General features: G+C 44.5%; 3 protein-coding genes across 4 annotated transcripts; 2 read left to right on the top strand and 1 right to left on the bottom strand.

The window, feature by feature from the left end:
* The first annotated feature begins 1,272 nt into the window (after nt 1-1,272).
* LOC125531528 (uncharacterized) lies at nt 1,273-2,210 on the top strand. Its single transcript, XM_048695905.2, has one exon. The coding sequence runs from the start codon at nt 1,321-1,323 to the stop codon at nt 1,903-1,905; it is 585 nt and encodes a 194-aa protein (XP_048551862.2). The 5' UTR covers nt 1,273-1,320; the 3' UTR covers nt 1,906-2,210.
* A 2,458-nt stretch (nt 2,211-4,668) lies between these two features.
* Nucleotides 4,669-7,337, top strand: LOC125525579 (BolA-like family protein). Its single transcript, XM_048690585.2, has 3 exons — nt 4,669-5,010; nt 5,133-5,200; nt 6,928-7,337. The coding sequence occupies exons 1-3, from the start codon at nt 4,726-4,728 to the stop codon at nt 7,076-7,078; spliced, it is 504 nt and encodes a 167-aa protein (XP_048546542.2). The 5' UTR covers nt 4,669-4,725; the 3' UTR covers nt 7,079-7,337.
* A 431-nt stretch (nt 7,338-7,768) lies between these two features.
* Nucleotides 7,769-13,567, bottom strand: LOC125525578 (protein SAWADEE HOMEODOMAIN HOMOLOG 2). Of its 2 annotated transcripts, none has more exons than XM_048690584.2 (7): nt 13,141-13,567; nt 12,865-13,027; nt 12,479-12,542; nt 12,214-12,265; nt 10,137-10,280; nt 8,889-9,008; nt 7,769-8,310 (listed from the first exon to the last, which is right to left on the bottom strand). In XM_048690584.2, the coding sequence occupies exons 1-7, from the start codon at nt 13,324-13,326 to the stop codon at nt 7,963-7,965; spliced, it is 1,077 nt and encodes a 358-aa protein (XP_048546541.2). In that variant the 5' UTR covers nt 13,327-13,567; the 3' UTR covers nt 7,769-7,962. The 2 variants fall into 2 exon arrangements, with proteins under 2 accessions (XP_048546541.2, XP_048546540.2); XM_048690583.2 differs by having other exon boundaries at nt 7,769-8,313; nt 13,141-13,564.
* Nucleotides 13,568-25,053: the final 11,486 nt, after the last annotated feature.

Raw genomic sequence — 25,053 nt, 5'->3', positions numbered from 1 at the left:
ACCCTTCCTAAGAGCAGTCGTGATATGCTCGTACTGTCGGTGCTTTGCGCAATCCCCATACATTCTATGCTGGCACTAGGCTTACCAACAAAGACAATTGCCGCGATGAATAAGGTCTGTCGTGGATTCATATGGGCTGGCAAGGCGGAAGTGGGCAGAGGTGCGTGCGCCGTAGCCTGGAGTCGGGTGTGCACGCCCAAGTGGTCCGGCGGTCTTGGCATACCAGACTTGGCCTGGACGAATGTGGCATTGCAGGCCAAATGGCTATGGCTGCAGAGGGTGGATCGGGAAAGACCCTGGCTGGAGTTCTCATTCTCAGTGCCGAAGGAAGCAACGCAACTTTTCTAGGCTGCAACAACAGCTGTCATTGGCAACGGACGGGACACACTATTCTGGAAAGATAGGTGGCTAGACGGTTATCGGCTGCAGGAGTTGGCACCGCGGGCGTACAGCGCAGTCCCAGCACGGACAAGGAAAGAAAGGACCAGGGTGTGTGCTAGCAAGGGAGGTTTGGACCAGGGTCTTCTTTGCCCTAGGTAATTCGGGAGGCGCGCCGCAGGTAGGAGAGGCATTGCAGGCATAGTGCACAAGGCAGAGCGCGCACGGGCATCACGCGAAGACGATCCGCACCATCTACCTGCTAACTCTATGGGAGTCGTGGAAGCACATGAACGCTATAATATTTGATGGGGCGGTGGTATGGCACGGCTTATCGACAGAATCACAAGTGAGAGCAGGGTTTGGAAGCGGGCGGGCATCTTGCGGGGTGACTTAGCGGCACTGGAGTGGGCATAAGGCGAGTAGTCGGCTTAGTGCAACGGCGGACGGTGATGTGGTGCCTGTACATTCATGATGTAATGTAACCGTGGAGGACTCTCTCCTTTTTTTTTTTAATATATGATACGCACACATGTGAGTTTTCAAGAAAAAAAAAGTTTATTTAGCGACCGCCCGCCTCATGCTTTGGTCACCTTACCTGGGCGCGTGCTTTGTTCCGGTGCAAGTGCAAGTGCAACGCCCTCCCGAAAGCAAAGGCAAAAGCAAGCAAAGAACAAAAAAACAGTTCCTCATGCCGTAGCCAAATCTTCTGATCTGAAACAGATTCTAGACGAGATCCTTGGAAGAACACATACGATCCACTTTCTCGCGTCCCGAAGCGTTCAAAGATGCCCAGAGACATGCACAAAAGTTGGGCAAAGCACCGTCACATCTCACATGGCCACCTTTAGCGGCACGCTGCTGCTGCTACATAACAAGCCCTCGGCACCCACCACACGAAGCAGACCGAGTATTTTGCGCTGCAGGAGTCGGTGAGCATCAATGGCTTCTCTGCCCCAGCCATTGCCGTACGGCAGCAGCTACTATCCTTCCGCCGGCTCCGTCCGGCACACTGGCAGGCCGGCGCCCGACGAGGGCGGAGGCTCCTTCGGGCCGGTGCTCGTGGTGCTCGCCGTCGTCTCCTTCCTCTCAGCCGCCGCGTGCATCGCCGGCCGGCTGTGCGGCCGGAGGTCGTCGTCGTCGAGAGGAAAGTCCTCTGCAGAGCAGCAGAGCACTGCAGATGCGGAGAAGGGGTTGGGTACTGCAAAGTGCCCGGCGGTTATGAGGCCCCTGCCGAGCTCCCGCGCCACGGTGCACGACATGGACGACGACGACGTTTTCGAGATCAAGTTCGCGCACGTGAAGCCACCGGCGGAGTGGGAGAAACACGGCGCCGGTGGCGATGGCGGTGGCAGGGTGCCCGCGCTGCCTCAGCCGCTGCTCGGCCCGCCCCGGCAGTACGCGGCAGCAGGCTTCAGGTGCGCTCCTGCTCCTGCAAACGGCGCCGGCGTAGCGAGGCAGGCGCATCCGCCGCAGGTCAGGGGTGCTGGAGATTCGTGCACTGCTCCTGCGAGGCCAACAAAGTAGATGATCGCCGCACGATGTTTCTTGATAGTACGCTCCAATATACAGCAGTAGTACTATTAACTACGGCTTCGCATACATCTCCCAGATGCAAAGGCTGAGAATGATTTCTCCTTTTCTAAAAAACTATTAACTACAACATCCTGTAATAGTCTGTGAACATTGAGTTGTGTTTCTAGTTTCGAAATTCGAGTTTGCGTTTCCAGTAACAGTTTAGCCATGGATTCGAACGAGTGGATTACGTGGTACTTGTGATTCTCTAAGACTGTAACTATTTGCGAAATATATATACAAATAAATTAAGGGTTTTCTATAACAAGTTCTGTAAGACTGTAACTATTTGCCAAATATTTATACAAATAAATTAAGGTCTTTTTTATAACAAATTAAGGTCAAAACTCATACTCCCTCCGTTTCACAATATATATATATATATATATATATATATATATGAAAAATAGTTATTCTTCATCCCCCTCTATTTTACCATCAATGCACCGTAATTTTACGTTCCGTAAGTTTTGTCTTATTTCCGACGTAAAAAGCGACCGTAAAAAAATATATAATCACCGTAAAAAATATTTTATGTTATGTAAAATTACAAACATAGTCTAAAATACACATAAACAGCAAATTTTCTTGTCTTATGACCTATATTTTTATTTTCTTATGTCAAATTTTACGTAGTGAATCAATAGAAATGTAACTATTTGAATTCCAAACGTAATTTAATTATGAAATGGATGAAGTTTACGTTTGGAATTTAAATAGTTACATTTCTATTGATTCACTACGTAAAATTTGACATAAGAAAATAAAAATATAGATCATAAGACAAGAAAATTTGCAGTTTATGTGTATTTTAGACTATGTTTTTTATGTTTGTAATTTTACATAACATAAAATATTTTTTACGGTGATTATATATTTTTTTACGGTCGCTTTTTACGTCGGAAATAAGACAAAACTTACGGAACGTAAAATTACGGTGCATTGATGGTAAAATAGAGGGGGGGTGAAGAATAACTATTTCTCACCCAGGGTGACGAATAGCGTATAGGGTCGCGCTATTCGTCATCCTGAGTGAGGAATAGTTATTCTTCACCCCCTCTCTATTTTGACATCAAGGCACCGTATTTTTACGTTTCGTAAAATTTGTCTTATTTCGTACATAAAAAGAGAACGTAAGAAAATATGTACTCGCCGTAAAAAATATTTTATGTTACGTAAAATTATGAATGTAAAAACATAGTATAAAACATACATAAAATGTGATTTTTCTGATCTTATAACCTATATTTTTGCTTTTTTATACCAAATGTTACATATTGAATCAATATGCATGTAACTATTTATATTCTAAACGTAATTTATTTAGAAAGCGATCATAAAATTACCTCGGGTGAAGAATAACTTATTCTGCACACTGGGTATGTATATATATATATATATATATATATATATATATATATATATATAGGTAAAACTGTGTCTACCATAGCTTGCCACAGAACTAGTTAAGTGTCCCTAAACTTTTAACGGTTCAAAAGTTATCAAAAAATATGAAATAAATATGGGAGCATCTCTCTAATGTAATAAGATGATCCAACGGAGGGATTGTCAAAATATGCATTTATGTGTCCTAGCCAAAAATAATAAGCATTTCAGCTCACCGCGACATAAATATATACTGAACTATTTGTTTTTTTGTCCAGGACACATACAGTCGTATTTCTTTAATCCCTCCGTTGGATCATGTTATATTATAGTATTTTTTTCAAAAATTTTAAGAACTTTTGCACCGTTGAAACTCTTAACTAGTTCTGTGGCAAGCACTTGTAGAAAATTCTACTCCTATATATTAAGTCAAATTTTATTAAGCTTGACCAAGTTGTAGAGAAAAACATATATATTTAGAATACCAAATATATTTCATTAGATACATCACAATGTATACTTTCATATTGTATACATTCTGGTGTTGTAGATAGTTTTCTTCATAAATTTGGTCAAAGATTGCAAAGTTTGAATTTTAAAAGGGTCTATATGCACTATATTATAAAAAGGAGGGAGTATTTAGATAGGCGCTCATAACACACGGTAGTAGTATGCTTATTATGCTTATAATAGGAAAATGTTAACTGTTGAACGTTCCCTCTGTGGGGCCCTAGCGAATGCCACCATAGCCTGAATCCGCATCACGCAGATGGCAAAAAAAAAAATAGATCGCTGGCATTTTTGTGTGCTACATGGTAACTTTCTTTTGACCCATGGCAATTCTTATAAATTTTCCATGACAACTTAGTTGAAATTGCATGATAATTTAAGTGTTCGTTGGGAAATCGCTCCCAGCGGCTGTTCCCCAAATATTGGTGTTTTTATAATAATACTATTACAAATTCTTTTTTAGACGAACCGGAGATTACTTGGATGGATAGATTCTTGCGGTGAAATCAACACACCAAGTGTTGAGGCCTAGATTGGGCGCTGGTGCTTCCATTTTTCTGGATTTATTTCAGACTTTGATGTTCATTTAGTGAGGAGATGCTTCCGTAAACTACGAGACGCGGGTGCTCATAGAGATAGGGTGTGCGAGAAATAAGAAAAAAAAAGGTATGTGACATATCTTCTTCTTAATGAATTGGCGGCCCTACTTCTTTTAGCCCACGGCACTACCTCTCGACGCGGCCCTTTTCGGACCTGGATTAGGCCCAAAGCAAATGGCCGCTGAAGCAAGACCACATTTCTGAAATCTTCTGTTTCTCATCAAAAAAATAAAAATCTGAAATATTCTCCTGTCCTCTCTCTCTCTCCTCTGCGACGATGCTGCTGATGAGGTCCGCCGCCGCCCCCTGCTCCTTCACCTCCATGCTCCTCCGCCGCTTCACCACCTCCTCCTCCGCTTCATACGCCATCCGCCGTCAGGCCACCCTGGCCCTCTCTTCCCTATCCTCCTCCTCCTCCTCCTCCTCCTCTGCTAGATTCACCACCTGGTCCCCTCCCCCTCTTTCCGGCAGCACCCGGACCGGGGGATTCTCGGCCTGGGCGTCGGCGCCGGGACCGGAGGGGCCCACCGGCTCCACCATCACGCTGTCTATGGAGACCAAGGTACTTCTTGGCACCCCGTTGGCGCCTCTTGCTTCTAATCTTGGTTTCTCCACGGGTGGAGCCGATGTCTCCCAGATGTAAATCCTCTGGTCGCTTACATGTTGTTGTTATCCTTTTTTCAGATCAAGGAGCAGCTGGAGGCGGACACTGTCACCGTCGTCGACGCCTCAGGGGATGGCCGCCACGTCTGGTAACAAAATTGACCCTGCCATCGGTTCCATGATTGACTACAGTAGATGTCAAGAACGCTTGCTGTTTCGTGGGCGTAATTTAGGTCCTCGGGCTATCTGTGGAGAGCACACACTCTATGGTCTAGACTTGTAACTGTACTCAAGCAGTAGATGGAATTAATCTGTGGTCTCTTGATCACCTCTTGGTTGCGAGTGACATTTGCGTATGGAGCATCGGTAGTATGGTGATATAGTCGGGATACTTTAGGAGTTATGTGTGGAGTTATATGAATACGCAAGGGACTAGCTCATTCGCTTTTAGATTCAGTTACTTTATTAGACTAGGAAGGATGCATAAAATGGATGTAATGCACTAATGCAGCAATTAATAAGTTAATATTCTTAAAACCCTTTAGATACATGATGTAAACTTTTGAGGAAAGGGACCTGCTGAGTTATCGCGGACAGTGGTAGTGCCAGAGCCAGGGTCTCGGACGCGGCAGCAAGGCGAAGGGATAGCGCCATAGCGGGGCGTCAGCATGGCAGAAGCTACCTATTAGCAATGACAACTGCAGTGGTGCTAGCAGTTGTGTTGTTAGCAACGATGGATATAATGTTTTTTGCTATACAAGAGTTTACTGGTACAGTCCATGATCCGGACATGTTAAGTAGTGGAGGACTTGTGCAGACTCAGACACCATATTGAGCAATTATGTAAAGAAAAAAGCCCACAAGCTTGGCATAGTATTTTCATGCCAATGATAATCTGAGAAGAAAGCTAACTGCCAGTGTATTTGATGAGCAATGAAGCTATCGCAGGAGAGGTCAGGGACTCAGGGGGCGCAATTCCTGCAAGGCAGCTTATAGATATTGGAGGGCTATGTTGATCAATTCAAAAAGATAGGAGTTGATTTTGTGTTAACGTGATATGGATAGTTCATTGAGCATCATCACATTCATCGTTTATTGCAGTGGGAGAGGCAACAGCATTCAGCATACTGACATGCTACCTGTTCCCGTTGAAAAAATTGATGTGCGCAAAATTGATGTTCAATGAGTTTGCTATTCGAACGCAACGTAAATTTTAGACGGTGAAACTAAATTCCAAGGCACTGGTCATTATCAGAAATATTAAACTGGACAATAATTAGGTTAGATTGATCAAATATCATGTATGCAAAATGCACCCTTAAGTGAATTAGTGTGGCAGACATCACTTAGATACATATTACTCCCATCTCTCTATTATTTCGTGCATCATGGATTGTGGAAAATTCTAGAAATTGACACTGAAAAGAGATAAAAATGGCAATACAACTTAATTGACATGATTGACATCAGAAGTTATCAACCTTCATATTCTGCATCAAACCTTCTCTTATGAATCTGTTAAAATAGTTATCAGGCATTTTCCATACCCGTGTGTAGGCATTTTTATTATTTTCAGCTAGTCCAGTAATGTTGAGGATTGCCTTCAACTGCAAATGGATCCCTCCTTTTCTCAACATGAACTTAGTAATTCTACAATTACGGAAATCCAGGATAGTCTGCTGCTAGCACCAACAGTTTTCTGTTCATGAGTTGACAAAAATAACATTAGTTATATCTGTAGGGTACTTATGTTTAAATATACTATATTTGAGGCAACATTGTTTGGGATTCTTTCATTAACTGATGCTTGATTGGTCCTACTATTTTCCTTTGGTTATATTTCTGAAACTAGACTTGTCCCTTTTTTTGGCCTCAGCATAGACGTGGTTTCGAAGGCGTTCGAGGGGAAATCCGCTGTGAACAGGCAGAGAATGGTTTACAAGGTTATATGGGAGGAGCTTCAGAGCACCGTGCATGCTGTGGACCAAATGACCACCAAGACTCCAGGTGAGGCGGCTGGCAACTAGTAATCGAGATCTGCATGGCAAAAATTAAACTGTTGTACACCAAGGCCACTGCCAGGACCGACATGAAGACATTCTTTTGTAGGATACACTTTTCATGTACACGCCAACTGATGGATCAATAATTTGGTGTGTGATTGGCATTACCTCCATAAGAAATATATTTTTTGGCTATAATTAGCATTTTGTTTTTGATATGGCAGCTACTTGTCCAAAGGATTCAAGAGTTAGAATCCCAGGTTTGATCTTTGTTTGCTTTTCATGTGACTGATCCACTTGAGGTCTATCGTTGCTTGCTTTATGCAATCATCAGGCGAAAAATAGGAATAGAGGTTAGGGAGAATGGCAAATAGATGTAGAAAATTGATTGAAACGACCAAACTGAGATAATTGCAGTGTACCTGGTGGCATTCACCTAGATACCATGTCTAGGCAATAAGGTAAATTACGACTTTATGTAAAATTATAGTTTGACATTTTATTTTCAAGCAATCAGCAGAGCTCTGCCTTTTCATTGAGCAAGCAAGAGGATTGAAAACAGACAACTCTGCCTAAGTTATGCACCAGGACATGCAAGGATTATCTTGGCTTTGGAGCTTTTGCAAATCTTCTGGTGCATGAGCGTGTTGCATGGTGCGTTTTCTCTGTTCAAAATTGTTAAGAGTGTAAACAGATAAAAGACAACCACCACCAGAAAACAACATTCGTCTCACGATATAGCTATATAGATACCGACAATCCAACACTCTGTACACACACCAGCAAACAAGTCGACATCGGCACATTACAGTTACCGGACGACCATCCTTCCTCGATCGGAAGTTCCTAAGCAAACATTTTTTTGGACTTAATAAGTTCACAACGAGGCACACAGGGAAGCAAAACAACTAAGTTCCCACGTTCATCTTGTCGTCATGTGCTTCATTTGCAGCTTCAACTTTTGGAATAACCTCCACATTCCCCATCTGCACATCTGAAACTGAATCACCGCGGGTGCCAGCAGCCGCAGCTGGTAAGGGAGCAGCCGGCTTATCAGATGGCCCTCCTTGATCTGGGTTGCGAACCACGGTCACCTCGGCAGTGTTCACGTCCATCATCTTGTGTGCCTTTTGGGGTTTCTGCTCAACTGGGCTAACATTCTGAGCATCTGCAGACGCCGCCGCTCTAGATGCGTGCAAGATCTGGAGCCTGAAATCAGTTTCTGGTCGACGGCATACCTTCCTCAGAGGAACAATCTCCTGTCACGTCAAAAGAAATGTAAAATCTAAGTATTTGTCTGAAACATCATACCGTCACTCTGCTTTCCGTTTTATTTGACTACATAACAAGATAATTAGCCTGAACAAAAACCATAGTATCTTGCAATAATTTTTCCCATAATTTCTTCCTTTAACATTTTTTTTTGTTTGGCTGCCAAAGAAATTGCAGGTTGGAAATGAAATCACAAGGAAATTCCAAAGCAGGTTTTGTTGCCTTCAGAAACTGGGGTGGGTTTTATAATGGGTCCACAAAGGACCATGGCGTGCTACCCACTATTCATGTCCAGGCATGTTATGAAGAAAACCATGGCCAACTACATACAAATCAGAGGGGTGGAGGTCTGATTTTTGCCAGCTCGGGTTGTATGTGTCATCAAATCTTCGTGGAATCAAGGATAAAGCCCAAAATCAAATTCTATATGCAGGCAAATAGCCCTGGAACCAGAATCGCAACTCCAGGACCCTAGTCCCACATCTGACATCCAAAATGGTGTAACACTGGAACCAGAGTAAATGCCTGAACGCTCAACAGAGTTAGACAGAAGGAGAATTACCTCAGAGTGATCATGATCATACCGAACAAGAAACCTGCAGCGGCACCCTCTTACATCATGCCTGCGCCTTTGAGCATCAAGAACACGAGCGTCAAAATAGAGGGCCTGCTCTTTGCCTTCCTGTTCAATTCAGCAAAGAAATATTTACTCATGTGAGAAATCAACTTGGATAAACGGTAACACTACATTACAAGACAACTAAATCAAATCAAAATAGACTGGCCCTTTGTTCAACTTTACTTCACTACTTACCCACTGACCAAAATTCCTTACTAAGACCCTCAACAATACTCCAATTTTGAGTACAATACTGTCTTGAACTAGCAGTAAACTCATGCACATTTAATCTTAACGCTCTAATTTACCGTTCCAGGTGTTTGTCCAACTACCAACACAATGATTTTTTAGGCAGCCTTTATTTGATGGAAGTTGATTTATCCATTTTATAAATGACCAGAGATAGGTTACAGCCTCCATTTTCCAAGAGAAGCTTTCAGGGCTCACTTCAATAATAAAGTAATGAGAATATTCATTGGATAAATTCACACCCAATTTAGATTAAAAATCAGTTCTTCTACTCATAAGTATGACTAGAAATAAAATGCAGCGATTTCAGTCCTTTTGCCATTCACACCTCAACTAATAAATTGTACAATCAATGCTGCCAGTTGGACCAAGTGGCATCACAATGAAATTCTATTACGAAATATGATTACCAAGAAAATGGAAAGCCACAGGAAACAGATGTTGTACTTAAATGTCCTATTCATTGCAACTATAGCACTGCATATATCATACGTATAAAATACATGCAGCACTGGAACTTATAATTCTTACAGATTAAAGTAAAGGCATTTAAGAAGTATATGTACTGTCAATCACAACACTTGAAAATGCACAGACTGGAATTACAACTTTATAGTTCACACAAACAAGAAATAGAGGCTATGAATTGCAGAGCCTTGAGTATCAACAAGGTTGAAATATATAATCAATTACTCTTAAAAAGGACCAAACAAGTGACTTGGCTTAATAAGCAACAGTAATCTGTTTGCCATGTGCACCGCAGTCAAAACAGAAACTTTGGAAGACCCAAGACTTTTGGCAGGTGAAACCCGGCCGACATACCCCCACTCTATCAGAGGCCAACAAGTAATAGAAATAAAATAATCTCGGAATAATAAGTTAACAAGCAGAATTTTCAAGTGCCAAGTCAGGTGAACAGAAGTCCTTTAAGATGATGACTACCTGAAAACAAAGAATGAGATCCCCAGGAAGCACAGCAACACATTCTGCAGATTCACATGGAAGAGACCGCAGCCGCACACATTTACGAACATTAATCCATTCATCCTCCTCAGGCCCAAATCCAGAAAATCGAACTTTTACTTCCTGAAACACAAAAAGTTAATAAGTGCAAGCACAGTTGGCGTAACGCACAGGTAGTAAACCCACTGTGGAGAATGATTAAACACTAGAGGAACGTGGGCATTATATAATTGTTGAAAAATGAGCGAGTCTGGTTTTCAACCCTCAACTGTGAAAAACACAAATCACCCCTAAGACTGGTTTTGACAGTAATCTTTGCCACGTTGGCAGCCAAATCCTCGATCTTTGTGAATCTTAAGTACCAGCTTGACAAGCCACATCAAGTCATCAACAGTTTGTTTCTCTCTTCTCAAACCATACTCAAGTCGGCTCACAAGCCTCGCAGCAACTGAGCCACATGTATCACTTAGAACTCAACAGCTTGTGCAACACCGCACTAACCCTTGGGTGCCCGTCAAACATGTTTGCCTTCCGTGCTTGCAACATACACTACACGTACAGTGGTTCACATCGCACTTCAACCACACACAGTTCCCGCAAGGTGATGTACAGACTAATTTGGATGCAAAGTTATTTCCGTACTATGGCTGTGCTTCTTCCTTTGGTGTGTGTGGAGTCAACTAAAAGTCTAATTGTCTAAAACAATACTACTGCTACTGCTTCTGTAATTCTCCATTAAGCAAATACTCCCTCCGTCCCAAAATAAGTGACTCAACTTTGTACTAACTTTGCACTAAAGCTAGTACAAAGTTGAGTCACTTATTTTGGGACGGAGGGAGTACTAGAATTATGGCAAATCATCAAGCTTGGGCAAATACATCAAGAAACAAAGCTTTGGCGGCTAGTACAGTGGTGGTGGGTGACTAGTAGTTAGCACAGAGTTGGATGAATCAGTTAGTTAATTTGGAAACTGACCCAGCATGGAAGCCTATGCTTTGCAGTTCACATGCGTATGAGTCTGGGTCTTCTCTTGGGACAAGATTCTGGAGTAGGTGTGCTTGTTTCTCGAGGCCACACGCTGCAGCATAGTGCAGGAGGGCTCTTTGGCTCAAAAATGCCCCTGCTTTTTGCTGGCTGTGTGGAAGAGAAGCAGCCAGGCTTTGATTATGAATGGACCTTGCAGGGACAATGATAAAGTCCTGTGGAGCTGTCATCACGGTCACATCATTGATGCTCGGATCATGACATCACGATCACGGCAAGCAATCGGAATTGGATGGCGCACACTGTGTCGCATGTAAGGATGTTATATTGCACGTTTACACCATATCAAATCTCCAATATTTTCCCTATGCTGAATATAGATCATGGGATTGGTATAATGGGTGGGTGGGGGGGTCCATGGTGGCAATGCAGCTGAATTCGCTTGTTACATGACCAAACTGAAATGAAAACTGCCACTGTAGTCTGATACGCTTCAGTTCCTACAGTTCAAGGGTGTAAATAGCATTGTGGTTCAGCATTTAAATCGCTTCTCATGATAATTGAAGGGGGTGAATTAACTTATTTGTTTTAAAAACTCTGGCATGTCTATACTGCTATACAATCTTTAAAACAAACATTCAATCTATGTATTTTGTTTTACATGTCAAAACACAGAGATGGTGAAAAGTAAAAGTTATACCATCTAATATCAGCTTCCCATATAAGCCTAATAAAGTAGAAAGTACACAAGGTTCTTGGAGTTATGTTAACTGATCAGTACTTTATTAGTACCATCTTGTAAAAGTGTAGAGCAGGATGGAGTGATACTGTGCCGACTCACAGGTCTTCTACAACACAAAGTTAGATAAGACAGGTGTTCAAAATGTTTGAACACCAACACTGATCCGGCAATAAGTGTTGGGGAAATCTAGGACACAATGTCATCTAACTATAAATAGATGAAAACCAGAATCATCTCTAGTTTTAGTGCTGGTAAAGCGCTTGAATAAATAATGGCAGAAGTGAATTTAGTAAATCAATCATATTTAACAACAAAAAACATGGTCATTACCGGGTCCCCTGTTTCAAAGAGCCTGTGGGACAGAAAGGCAGCAACATCATACCTGTAACAACAAAGATTAGTCATGCATATAGAACTAAAAGGTTTATGCAAGTAAACCGAATCAACGATTAAACCCCCCACCCCCCGCACACACACCGACAGACAAACCAACCCACACTCACACACAAAAATAAATCAACTATACACAAAAAAACAGACCACATCTGATCTGACATCAAAAGAGGAAATGATGAATATATATATATCTGCATACCACGCGCCATCTCTAGCTGACTTTGCTTCAAACTCGGCCTGGCCACCATCCGAAGCACTCTTTCCTGATTGGTAACGACAATATCAATAATCCATAATCAACATGATACATGGTTCATGGCAGGTCGGTTACAAACTAAAATCTTCTAAACGATAATAAATACTGAAATTGTTATAGCAGCCAGCACCCAAACAATAAGCCCTAGACATTCAGAGGCACCCCTACACCCAACATAAGCAGCACAGCCATCATGCATAAATTCTGCACCACCAAAGCAATAGTACCAATATACCATCATCATTATCATCCTAACCACCAGCGGAATTGCATGCTATGGAAATGAACAGCATAAGTAAATATCGAGTTATGGGCGTTCCAGCAGCCACCTGAGTGGGATCCGGGGTAGGAAGAGGAAGACCCCTGAGCCCTGAAGGAGGCCGGGTGGTGTTCCTCGGCCCCCGTGGGCAGCATCTTCCCCTGCGGCGGCGGCGCGCCCCTGGGGGTCCTGGCCCGCTGCGAGTACCTCCGGTTCTGGAACCAGTTCCAGACCTGCGCCGACCCGCAAAATCCAACATAGATCGGAATAAGACGGGCCCGTCTCGTATCCCCAGGGAGGGAAATAGGGGGGAATTAAATTCGAGTGGGGAAAACCTAGTACGTACCTGCTTGTACTGGACGGGGATCTTGCCGGCGCGGGCGGCGGAGGCGGTGAACTTCTCGGCGAGGCCCTGGATGACGTTGCGCTGCGGGATGGCATTGTTGAGGTGGCGGAGGTGCTCCTCCATCTCCGCCACCTCCGCGTGCGTGAACCGGAACGCGGGGCCCCCGCTGCTCGGCGGCCGCCCCATCCTCCCCCTCCGGCGCTGCTGCGAGTGGCGCGGTGAGGAGGCTCGACGGATAGATCGTCGGAGTAGGGAGACTGGAGAGGGGGGACGGAGGAGATGCGTTGCCGGTTCAGACAGGCAGCCGCTGATCCGCCACGGGATCTCGCCTCTGTGTCTCCTGCGGCTGTACCGTGTGCCGCTGCCTGTGTTGCCTGCCTTTTCTGCGGGATCCGAGCTGGGTTGCCTAGCCGAACTCCACGACCGAACATCCGTTTTGCGCAGATTCTGTAGGCGTGTTTGGCAGCCGCAGTGACCGCCTGACCGGGCCTGCTAGCTCATGTCTGGCTTAGAATAGGTCGTATTTAATTTTGTTGGTAAAATGTTTATGTCATCAACCAACAAGCTATCATACAACTACTTCAATGGATTGTATGTAAGGTTAGTCATAGTGGGAGTAACTTAGCTAGTAACATAGCGCACTTCAAAATTTTTTTGCTAATGTGGCATGTAGTTAATGAGAAGTGGTAACATAATATGTTAATGTAACATAACGGTTTTTAAGACAAGATGAGTCTACAAACTAATAAATGAAGTCATCTATGACACCACTACTATATTACTTTGCACTATGAAGGTAGTAATTTAGACTAGTGTCATATGCATGACACTAGTATAAGTTACTCTCCACTATGACCAGCTTAAGCTATCTAATAGATGGTGAGAAAATAAATGTGATTGCTCTTTATTTTACCTTGGAGCTTGTGCAAAGCTTGTTGGTCAATCTACATACAACTTTGCTCTCTCTTCACATTTAATACATGCCACATCATCACTATATCCTAGGTGGCAAATTTACCAACACCAATCTTACAACTGTTGAAGATGCCCTTACACGAGTCTGGTTGAGTAAATGCAGCCTCTAAATCAACATCTGCAACCTGTTTGATTGCCCGCATTAGGGTATAGTTTAGCACATGGAGTTTGCTTGTCCGTATTGTCTGAACTGACACATAAGCATGGTTGTTTGGTTGCACACACGATGCGAGGTATGCTGACTTTTTATCTTATGTGGAGGTTACCTTACATATGATCACATCTAGCACACCAACGTCATAATACTGCTGGAATGGCGACGAACTGCACGATGATGATGAAGTTCTTCACCGCAAGGCGGGGCGCCGTCTTGGCAACTGCAACATTGCCAACATCAACCACGTCAATTGTGTGCTTTTTCGCACATAGTTGGCGTAACCTTCTTTTGCCGCCCGTCTAGTCTTAAAACTTCTATGCTTGTTCTTGTTGTAAGGTGTAACTTGTTCACTGCAAGTTTCTCATGAACTGTAAACCCCTGGTGCTTTTCTGACAAACACCGCATACCATTTGTCCTAGCAGTGCACAAGAGCAGCAGCTGAAGCAGTAAGCAAAAGAACAATCAAGAAGCAAGCAATGGAGTAGAAGTAGTAAGCATGCATGATCATATGGCATAGCAAATTCTAACATAGCACTACTATGATGACATCGTACCACCACACCGAAAAGAGGGTGTCATCCTACCACCGCAAGTTCACGATCATCATGAGGGGTCAGTATATACCACCTCAACAAAATATACATACCATAAAACAGTTTTCAAGGCTTAGCGCCATCGCCATCCAGGATAATGCACACGGTAACCAACAGCAAGCTCTAGTAGTAGTGCTTGCTCAGCCAGCTCCTAAGCCAAAGCACCCCATGGGCGTCAGCCATGGCAACAAACCCAACACCCTGGCCCTTATTTGTAACGCCCCGAGACCGATGTGCCAGGTGTCCTCCAGGTATTCGTTGTTGTTGCCTTGTCATTGCTTGCGTCCTATGCATTGCATATCATGTCATCATGTGCATTTCATTTGCATACATATTCGTCTCATGCATCCGAGCATTTTTCCCGTTGTCCGTTTTGCAATCCGGCGCTCCTATGTCATCCGGTGTCCCTTTCTACCTCTTTTCGCGTGCGGGTGTTAAACATTTTCGGATTGGACCGAGACTTGTCATGCGGCCTTGGTTTATTATCGGTAGACTGTCTATCAAGTTTCGTGTCATTTGGACTTCGTTTGATACTCCAACGGTTAACCGATGGACCGAAAAGGCCTCGTGCGTGTTGCAGCCCAACACCCTTCCAATTTGGCCCAAAACCCACCTAAGACCTCTCCATCATCTCGGTCGTTCGATCACGATCGCGTGGCCGAAAACGGCACCTCATTTGGACTCCCCTAGCTCCCTCTACCTATATATATGTGGCTCTCCCCGATTTTCGCGCAGTCCAAACCCTAGCTTCTTCCCACTCCGCCGCCGGACATGTCCGCGCCCGCCGGACGTGTCCAGCCTCCACCTCACCCCAGCCAATCAGGGCTTGCCACGTCAGCTCCGCCGCCGCCTCGTCCAATCGCGCACCGCCACATCGTCCCGGCGCCCCGCCTCTCCACCGCGCGGCCCGCCGAGCCCATTGCGGGCCCGCGCGAGCCCATCCCGTCGCCGCCGCCTGCCCGCGGCCTCCCGAGGCATGCGCCGCCCGCGGGGCGCGCCGCCCGGCCACCTCATCGTCGCTCCGCCACGGAGCCGCTGCTCCGGCGACCTCGCCCCACCAGCGCGCCACCGCACCGCCCGCCGGACCCGCCGCCTACTCCGGCGCCAGCCGGTTCCCGCGTCCCCAGGCCACCGTCGCCGCCCGGTGCGCCGCAATGCCGCCCTGCCGTCCGGCCTCCTCGTCGTCGGCGCACCTCCCCCTCGCCGGCCCCTCTTCTCCGGCGCCACTGTTCCGGCCACGAGCTCCCCGGCGTTCCTCGTTCTGCGTGCCGCCCGATCCGAATCTGAGATCTGAAAATCCCCCCTCGGTTGACTTTCTCGTCCCTAACCCTAATTATTTTGTATACTTTGACCTGCCATAACTCTGCATCCATAGCTCCGTTTCGGGCGTGTAGCATATCAAAATGTTTGTCTCGACGAGTACATCAATTCATCTCATTGCATCATTTTAATTTGAGCTCATCTTGATGCCCGAAATGTTGTTGGAAGAGGGCTATGTGAGTATTTTGGCAGATCTATTTCATCAAATAGACTTTTGTCATTTTTGCCATGTTTAATGTGTGCATGCTATGACTCTGAGCTCTACATGTGTTTTGTTATATGCCATGCCATCTTTACAAAGGTGCTTATCATGTATTTTTGTGATATTTCACTAAAGTGTCATAGCATGTACTTTTCATACTCTAAAGTGTGCTTCCTGATGATAAATTCCAGACTTGTGTTAATTTCACTAAGTCTGAAACCTGTTATCGTTTGCCCTTTTGCCATGCTTGTTTGAACCTGTTAATGAGTGAATTAGCCATAGCTCAGTGTTCATCTTTTGTCAAGCATCTTGAGTGGATCCCTGCCATGTATTTTGTTGCCATGTTTGAGTGATGTAGCATATTTAACTTGATGCATTTAGATGGCTACTTGCTGTTTATCGCAGACCGGTGCCATATTTGTTTTGCTTGCCATTTCCAAACCGTGCATCCGATTCCGGTGATCTTTATATCGATTTCAAACAAAATCATCTCACCTTTCCAGTGGCACTCTTGGATTTCCAAGTTGAGGCTAGGTTCAATCATTCCTTTCCAAATCATGCATATGCATCGCATACCGCATCCCGCATATCATGCCATGTTCGTGTGTGGTTTGTTTACTATGTTGTGTGCTTCTTTTCCGGTGTTGCTTCTTCGGGTTGGTTCCGATTACGTCGCGTTTGTGAGGACCAGTTTGACTACGTCCGTTTGTCTTCTTCATGGACTAGTTCTTCTTCCTGGGGGGATTTCAGGCAAGATGACCATACCCTCGAAATCACTTCTATCTTTGCTTTCTAGTTGCTCGCTCTTTTGCTATGCCTATGCCGCGATACCTACCACTTGCTTATCATGCCTCCTATATTGTTAAGCCAAGCCTCTAACCCACCTTGTCCTAGCAAACCGTTGTTTGGCTATGTTACCGCTTTGCTCAGCCCCTCTTATAGCGTTGTTAGTTGTAGGTGAAGATTGAAGTTTGTTCCATGTGGGAACATGGAGATGTTGTTCCTTGTTGGAACATGTTTACTTGTTGGGATATCACAATATCTCTTATTTAATTAATGCATCTATATACTTGGTAAAGGGTGGAAGGCTCGGCCTTATGCCTGGTGTTTTGTTCCACTCTTGCCGCCCTAGTTTCCATCATATCGGTGTTATGTTCTCGGATTTTGCGTTCCTTACGCGGTTGGGTTACAATGGGAACCCCTTGACAGTTCGCTTTGAATAAAACTCCTCCAGCAAGGCCCAACCTTGGTTTTACCATTCACCACCTAGCCTTTTCTTTTTCCCTTGGGAGTCGCGCTCTCAAGGGTCATCATTATTTTAACCCCCCCCCCGGGCCAGTGCTCCTCTGAGTGTTGGTCCACCTTGTCAGCCGCCGGTGGCCACCAGGGGCAACTCTGGGCTGGCCTACCGGAAGTTTGGACAATCCGGTGTGCCCTGAGAACGAGATATGTGCAGCTCCTATCAGGATTTGTCGTCACATTCGGGTGGCTTTGCTGGTCTTGTTTTACCATTGTCGAAATGTCTTGTAACCGGGATTCCGAGTCTGATCGGGTCTTCCCGCTAGAAGGAATATCCTTCGTTGACCGTGAGAGCTTGTGATGGGCTAAGTTGGGACACCCCTGCAGGGATTTGAACTTTCGAAAGCCGTGCCCGCGGTTATGGGCAGATGGGAATTTGTTAATGTCCGGTTGTAGAAAACCTGAAGTTGACCTTAATTAAAATACATCAACCGCGTGTGTTACCGTGATGGTCTCTTTCCGGCGGAGTCCGGGAAGTGAACACGGTGTTGGAGTTATGTTTGACGTAGGTTGTTCTAGGATCACTTCTTGATCATAGTTTCTCGACCGTGCTTTGCCTTCTCTTCTCGCTCTCATTTGCGTATGTTAGCCACCATATATGCTAGTCGCTTGCTGCAGCTCCACATCATACCTTTACCTTACCCATAAGCTTAAATAGTCTTGATCGCGAGGGTGTGAGATTGTTGAGTCCCCGTGACTCACAGATACTTCCAAAACCAGCTTGCAGGTGCCGAGGTTACCGTGCAGATGACGCAACCAAGCTCAAGGAGGAGCTCGATGAAGATCTTTTCCTTTGTGTTGTTTCGTTCTAGTTGATCAGTAGTGGAGCCCAGTTGGGGTCGATCAGGGACCGTGTCGCTTTTGGGGTAGTCTTCTTTTATTTTGGGTTCCGTAGTCGAACCTTGATTGTATCTGGTTGATGTAATGCTTTATTCATGTATTTGTGTGAAGTGGCGATTGTAAGCCAACTATGTATCTCTTTCCCTTATGTATTACATGGGTTGTGTGAAGATTACCTTACTTGCGACATTGCTTTCAATGCGGTTATGCCTCTAAGTCGTGCTTCGACACGTAGGAGATATAGCCGCATCGAGGGCGTTTCATTATTGTCCAACAGGTGGCTCAGAGACTGCCATGAGAGCCTCGTCGCTGAAGCCACCTTGCTCCATGATGGCGTTGTTTAGGTCAGGGTGGATTTCCAGGGTCTTGCTCTCTGTAATGGTGTTTCCACCTCCTTCACAGCCTCAGTCATGTTGGTGAAGACACCGGTCTCCTCCTCCATCAGGTCGCCCCTCTTCCTCTTCCTAACGACCACAGGGACACGCTCAAATGGCTTATCAGGTCCATAAAGGACCGTCTCTACGTCCAGGGTGCCTGGGAACTCTGGCATGGGAGAACCGAGAGGCTCACCGGAGCCCATGGTATGCTTGCCGGTTGCAATGCCAAAGGAGAAGATGTGTTGCATCTAGTTGTAGTTTTGGATGGGTTTGTTGAGAAACTCAGCATCCTTGGGGTGGTCCTAAGATAGAAGCACAAGTGTTGTTAGTTGCTAGAAGGCAATGTTTGATGGTGTGCAAACCAAGGGAACAATGAGCTAACCACGACATGGCTAGTGTAGTGCTTTGCCTCCAAAAAGATAGAGCAAGTGCTCTAATCCCAGGACGCGCCGCTAAGGTCTCTGAGCTTGGACACTTGGATCCAACGAGCTCTCCACTTCCTCAGGTGGTTGTACACCTGGGTGGCGGTCACCTCCTGGCCACAGAACTCGAACGCCTGCTTCGCAAAAGTGTTCAAATGCACCTCCTTGAAGCCCTTGTCAGTCCTAACCCCACTAGAGATGAGCTTGCGCATTTTGTTTAGCACGAATGTGGACATGAACGGCTGCCACTCATGTTGTTTCCCCTACCATCCTTCTTGGCCTTCAGTGAAGCGGCAGCAGAAGTGGCAATTGGCTCAACGAGCACGACTGGCACAAAGTTAGAAGCACCAGGTGATACCTCAAACACCTTTGAATCATCAGGCATGTTCTGATCAAGGAGGGGCTGATGACTGATGACCCACAAGTGTAGGGGGTCTATCGTAGCTTTTCGATAAGTAAGAGTGTCGAACCCAACGAGGAGCAGAAATAAATGATAAGCAGTTTTCAGTAAGGTATTCTCTGCAAGCACTGAAATTATCGATAACAGATAGTTTTGTGATAAGGTAATTTGTAACGAGTAGCAAGTAATAAAAGTAAATAAGGTGCAACAAGGTGGCCCAATCTTTTTTGTAGCAAAGGACAAGCCTGGACAAACTCTTATATGAAGGAAAGCGCTCCCGAGGACACATGGGAATTATCGTCAAGCTAGTTTTCACCACGTTCATATGATTCGCGTTCGATACTTTGATAATTTGATATGTGGGTGGACCGGTGCTTGGGTACTGTCCTTACTTGGATAAGCATCCCACTTATGATTAACCCCCATTACAAGCATCCGCAACTACAACAGAAGTATTAAGGTAAACCTAACCATAGTATGAAACATATGGATCCAAATCAGCCCTTACGAAGCAACGCATAAACTAGGGTTTAAGCTTCTATCACTCTAGCAACCCATCATCTACTTATTACTTCCCAGTGCCTCCCTCTAGGCCCAAACAATGGTGAAGTGTCATGTATTCGACGTTCACATGACACCACTAGAGGGATGACAACATACGTCTCATCAAAATATCAAACGAACCAAATTCACATGACTACTTATAGCAAGACTTCTCCCATGTCCTCAGAAACAAACGTAACTACTCACAAAGCATATTCATGTTCATAATCAGAGGGGTATTAATATGCATAATGGATCTGAACATATGATCTTCCACCAAGTAAACCAACTAGCATCAACTACAAGGAGTAATCAACACTACTAGCAAACCACAGGTACCAATCTGAGGTTTGGATACAAAGATTAGATACAAGAGATGAACTAGGGTTTGAGATGAGATGGTGCTGGTGAAGATGTTGATGGAGATTGACCCCCTCCCGATGAGAGGATCGTTGGTGATGACGATGGTGATGATTTCCCCCTCCCGGAGGGAAATTTCCCTGGCAGAACAGCTCTGCCAGAGCCCTAGATTGGTTCCGCCAAGGTTCTGCCTCGTGGCCGCGGAGTTTCTTCCCCAAAGCTTGCTTACTATTTTTTCTCGGACGAAAGACCTCATATAGCAGAAGATGGGCATAGGAGGGCCACCAGGGAGCCCACGAGCCAGGGGGCCCGCCCAGGGGGGTAGGGCGCGCCCCAACCCTCGTGGCCAAGGTGTGGCCCCCCTCTGAAACTTCTTTCGCCCAATATTTTTTATATATTCTGGAAATAACTTCCGTGAAGTTTTAGGACTTTTGGAGCTGTGCAAAATAGGTTTGTAATATTTGCTCCTTTTCCAGCCCAGAATCCCAGCTGCCGGCATTCTCCCTCTTCATGTAAACCTTGTAAAATAAGAGAGAATAAGCATAAGTATTGTGACATAATGTGTAATAACAATCCATAATGCAATAAATATCAATATAAAAGCATGATGCAAAATGGACGTATCAACTCCCCCAAGCTTAGACCTCGCTTGTCCTCAAGCGAAAGCCGAAATCGAAAAATATGTCCACATGTTTGGAGATAGAGGTGTCGATAAAAATAAAATACTAGCATGAAGGCATCATGATCATTCTTAGAACAACAACATATATATATAGTCATATGATCTCTTATGCTAAAGTAATAATTCAATCACAATTTCAAGTATAAATTATAAACTTCATTGAGAACCAACAAACTCTAATCTCAGTTATTGAGGCAATTGCAATTTATCATAACATAGGAAAGAGTCAATATAAGAGCTTTTCAGCAAGTCCACATACTCAACTATCATTTAGTATTTCACAATTGCTGACACTCACGCGATATTTATGGTTATGAAGTTTTAATCGGACACAGAGAAATATAGGGGCTTATAGTTTTGCCTCCCAATGTTTTACCTCAAGGGTAATGTCAACAATAATAGTTCATGAAAACTCACATCCAATTTGCTATATATATCTGGATCTTTCCAACACATTGTGCTTGCCAAAGGATAAAATTAAAAAGGGAAAGGTGAATATCACCATGACTCTTTGCATGAAGTATAAGACAAGAATAAAAGATAGGCCCTTCGCAGAGGGAAACAGAGGTTGTCATGCGCTTTTATGGTTGGATGCACAAAATCTTAATGCAAAAGAACGTCACTTTATATTGCCACTTGTGATATGGACCTTTATTATGCAGTCCGTCGCTTTTATTTCTTCCATATCACAAGATCGTATAAAGCTTATTTTCTCCACACTAATAAGACATACATATTTAGAGAGCAATTTTTATTGCTTGCACTGATAACAACTTACTTGAAGGATCTTACTCAATCCATAGGTAGATATGGTGGACTCTCATGGCAAAACTGGGTTTAGGGATATTTGGAAGCACAAGTAGTATCTCTACTTGGTGCAAAGAAATTGGCTAGCACGAGAGGGAAAGGCAAGCTCAACATGTTGGATAATCCATGACAATATAATTTATCTTAGATGTAAGAAAACATAACCCATTACGTTGTCTTCCTTGTCCAACGTCAACTCTTTAGCATGTCATATTTTAATGAGTGCTCACAATCATAAAAGATGTCCAAGATAGTATATTTATATGTGAACCTCTCTTTCTTTATTACTTCATATTAATTGCAATGATGACCAAAACTATGTTTGTCAACTCTCAACAACTTTTATTCATCATACTCTTTATATGTGAGCTCATTACTCTTTCATAAGATCCATATGATCTCTTTATTTATTTTTATTTCTTCTCTTTTATTTTATTCCCTCAAGATCGTAGCAAAATAAGCAAGCCCTTGACTCAACACTAATCTTTATTATATAGCTCACGGACTCGATTACATAGGAAGATCATAAAGCAAAGCTCACAACTAGATCATACTAAAACTTTATTCTACTAGATCAAGATATTATCAAAAGGATCGAACTAAGAAAAACGGTAAAGATAAAAGTGATGGTGATACGATACCGGGGCACTCCCCCAAGCTTGGCAGTTGCCAAGGGGAGTGCCCATACCCATGTGTTTATGTCTCCTTCTTCGGGGGTGGTGATGTGATATTCTTGGCGATGATGCCCCGCAAGATACGATTCTCTTCTTCGAGCTTATTGACTTGCTGCTTGAGGCCCATTATTTCCTTATGGAGCTTGCTCGTGACGGCTAAAGCTCCCTTCACCCAAGAATGTTGCATAGATGTGGGAGAACAAGTAACACTCTTTTTCATATTTTCATAAGAAAGAAATCTAACATTGGAAGGGATGACCGAGTTTGGAATAGCCGAGCTCTGTAGTTCCCCCATGGTGAATCCTGCTCGGAGGCGGGAAGTAACTTCTTCATCCTCCTCCATGGCATCTATCCTTTTCAAATCGGCCTCCATCTCTTCCTCAGTTGATGGCCCAAAGTGTTCATCATTGCTGTTTGGTCTTGGCCCCGGTGTTGGATGAGACACTCGACTCTCCTCGACTGACTCTTGATAAGACATCTTGCTCTAAATCTGCAACAGAAACATCTCGAAACAAAGACAAGAGATATTTGTGTGATACGGTGGTCAAAACCTTCGAGAGATTATATAATGAATTTCTACCGACCAAAGAAGTATCGTGCAAGAAAACGGAGTCCGGAGAGCACACAAGGTGCCCACGAGGCAGGGGGTAGGGCGCGCCCTCCGCCCTCGTGGAAGCCCCGTGTCCTTTCCGGTCTGCTTCTTATTTTCCTATTTTTTATATATTCTAAAACGGAGAAATATTTCCACTAGAACTGTTTTGGAGTCGGTTTACTTACCGTATGAAACATCCCAAATTTTCAATTTGGAATGTTATACATAGATCATCCATCCATATCATGTTTTATTGCTTTTTAGTTCCGTAATCCTCGAAATCCTAAGCATCTCAAGGACCCTCGGAGAGAGTTGGGGATTTCCCGGTCTTCATATTTGATTCTTTTATCAAATAATGAAAAGAGGATTTGATTTTAATTATTTCTCTTCGAAAAATATTTCACATTAAAAATTAAACAGAGGAGATAATATGACTTCTCCAAAATAAATGAAATATTGGAGGAAAAATATTAAAATCATGAAATTGATTTTTATTTGATTTTATTCGGATTTTATTTGCATTAGAAAAATTGCATGTTTTTCAAAATTGCATTTTAGGGCCAAGAAAATGTTCATCTTGTTCTAAATATTTTATTTAGACGGTGAAAAATTGTTTTGGCATTTTTAGGTTTTTATTTATTTATTTCTAGGATTTTATTTCGGTCGGCGAAGTTTAAAAAAAGAGGTTCCGCGCCGACTGGGCCTAAGGCCCAGCCGTGCCAGGCCGCCGCTGCCGCTGCCGCCTCCTGCGCGTGCTGCCGCCGCCGCCACTCGGACCGGAGTCCGAGTTGGACTTCGCCTCCGCCGCACCTTGCCGCCGCCACTCGGACCGGAGTCCGAGTTGGACTTCGCCTCCGCCGCGCCTTGCCCCCTCCTCCAAGTCGCCGCCCCCGCCCCTTTATATACGTCGCCACCCCGCCCCCAACACCACCACCATCGCCGCCGCAGTCGCCGCTGCCTCGCGTAGCCGCCGCCGCCCGCGCTCGCCGCCGCAGCCGCCGCCGCCTAGCGCCGCCGCCGCCAAGCCCCGTCGCCCCGCGAGCCGCCGCCCGCACCCCGCCCCGCCGGAGCCCCTCGCCGAAGGTAGCCACCGCGCCCCGCCGCCGGTTTTTTTTATAAAAATCGTTCATTTTTTTCAGAAACCCTAGATCCGTTTTTTCGGATTCGCCGGTTTTTCTCGGTTCTTCTAGTTAGCGGACGTTTGTCTGAACGTTCGTTTTAACGAACGGTTCCTCGCCCGTTAGAAACAACTAACGAACGCTCGTTCATTAGTCTGTTCGTGAGTTTTCTTTTATCGGATTTATTCCGCGATTTTTCTGATCGTGATTTCTGATCCGATCTTAATTTCTGTTTATCTTTTCGCTCGTTTAACGGAATCAGGCGATTCAAGCGCTTGGAGTTCCGTCTCGAAACCCTCTTTCCGTTTAACCAACTCAAACAAGTTTTGCTACTGTAAAATTTGACCTAGTTTCAGATTAGTAAACGAAGCTTCTTTCTTTCGCCGTTTGAGTTTCGTTGCTCCGTTTGTTTTGATTCTTTTTGCGAACCGGAGTTCTTAATTTGAACTTTCTGGTCAACCTCTCTTATTTGAGTTTTGCTTGTGCATCGTTGCTTGTTACTTATATATGTTATTGTTTGCTTGCGATAGAATTTCCGGAGTGCGAAGCGTG

This window comes from Triticum urartu, chromosome 7A (genome assembly GCF_056163025.1).
Source record: "Triticum urartu cultivar PI428250 chromosome 7A, HENAU_Tu73, whole genome shotgun sequence".
NCBI lineage: Eukaryota > Viridiplantae > Streptophyta > Magnoliopsida > Poales > Poaceae > Triticum > Triticum urartu.
The sequence above is the reverse complement of the archived record's forward strand: the minus strand, read 5'-3'. Positions and strand labels throughout refer to the sequence as shown.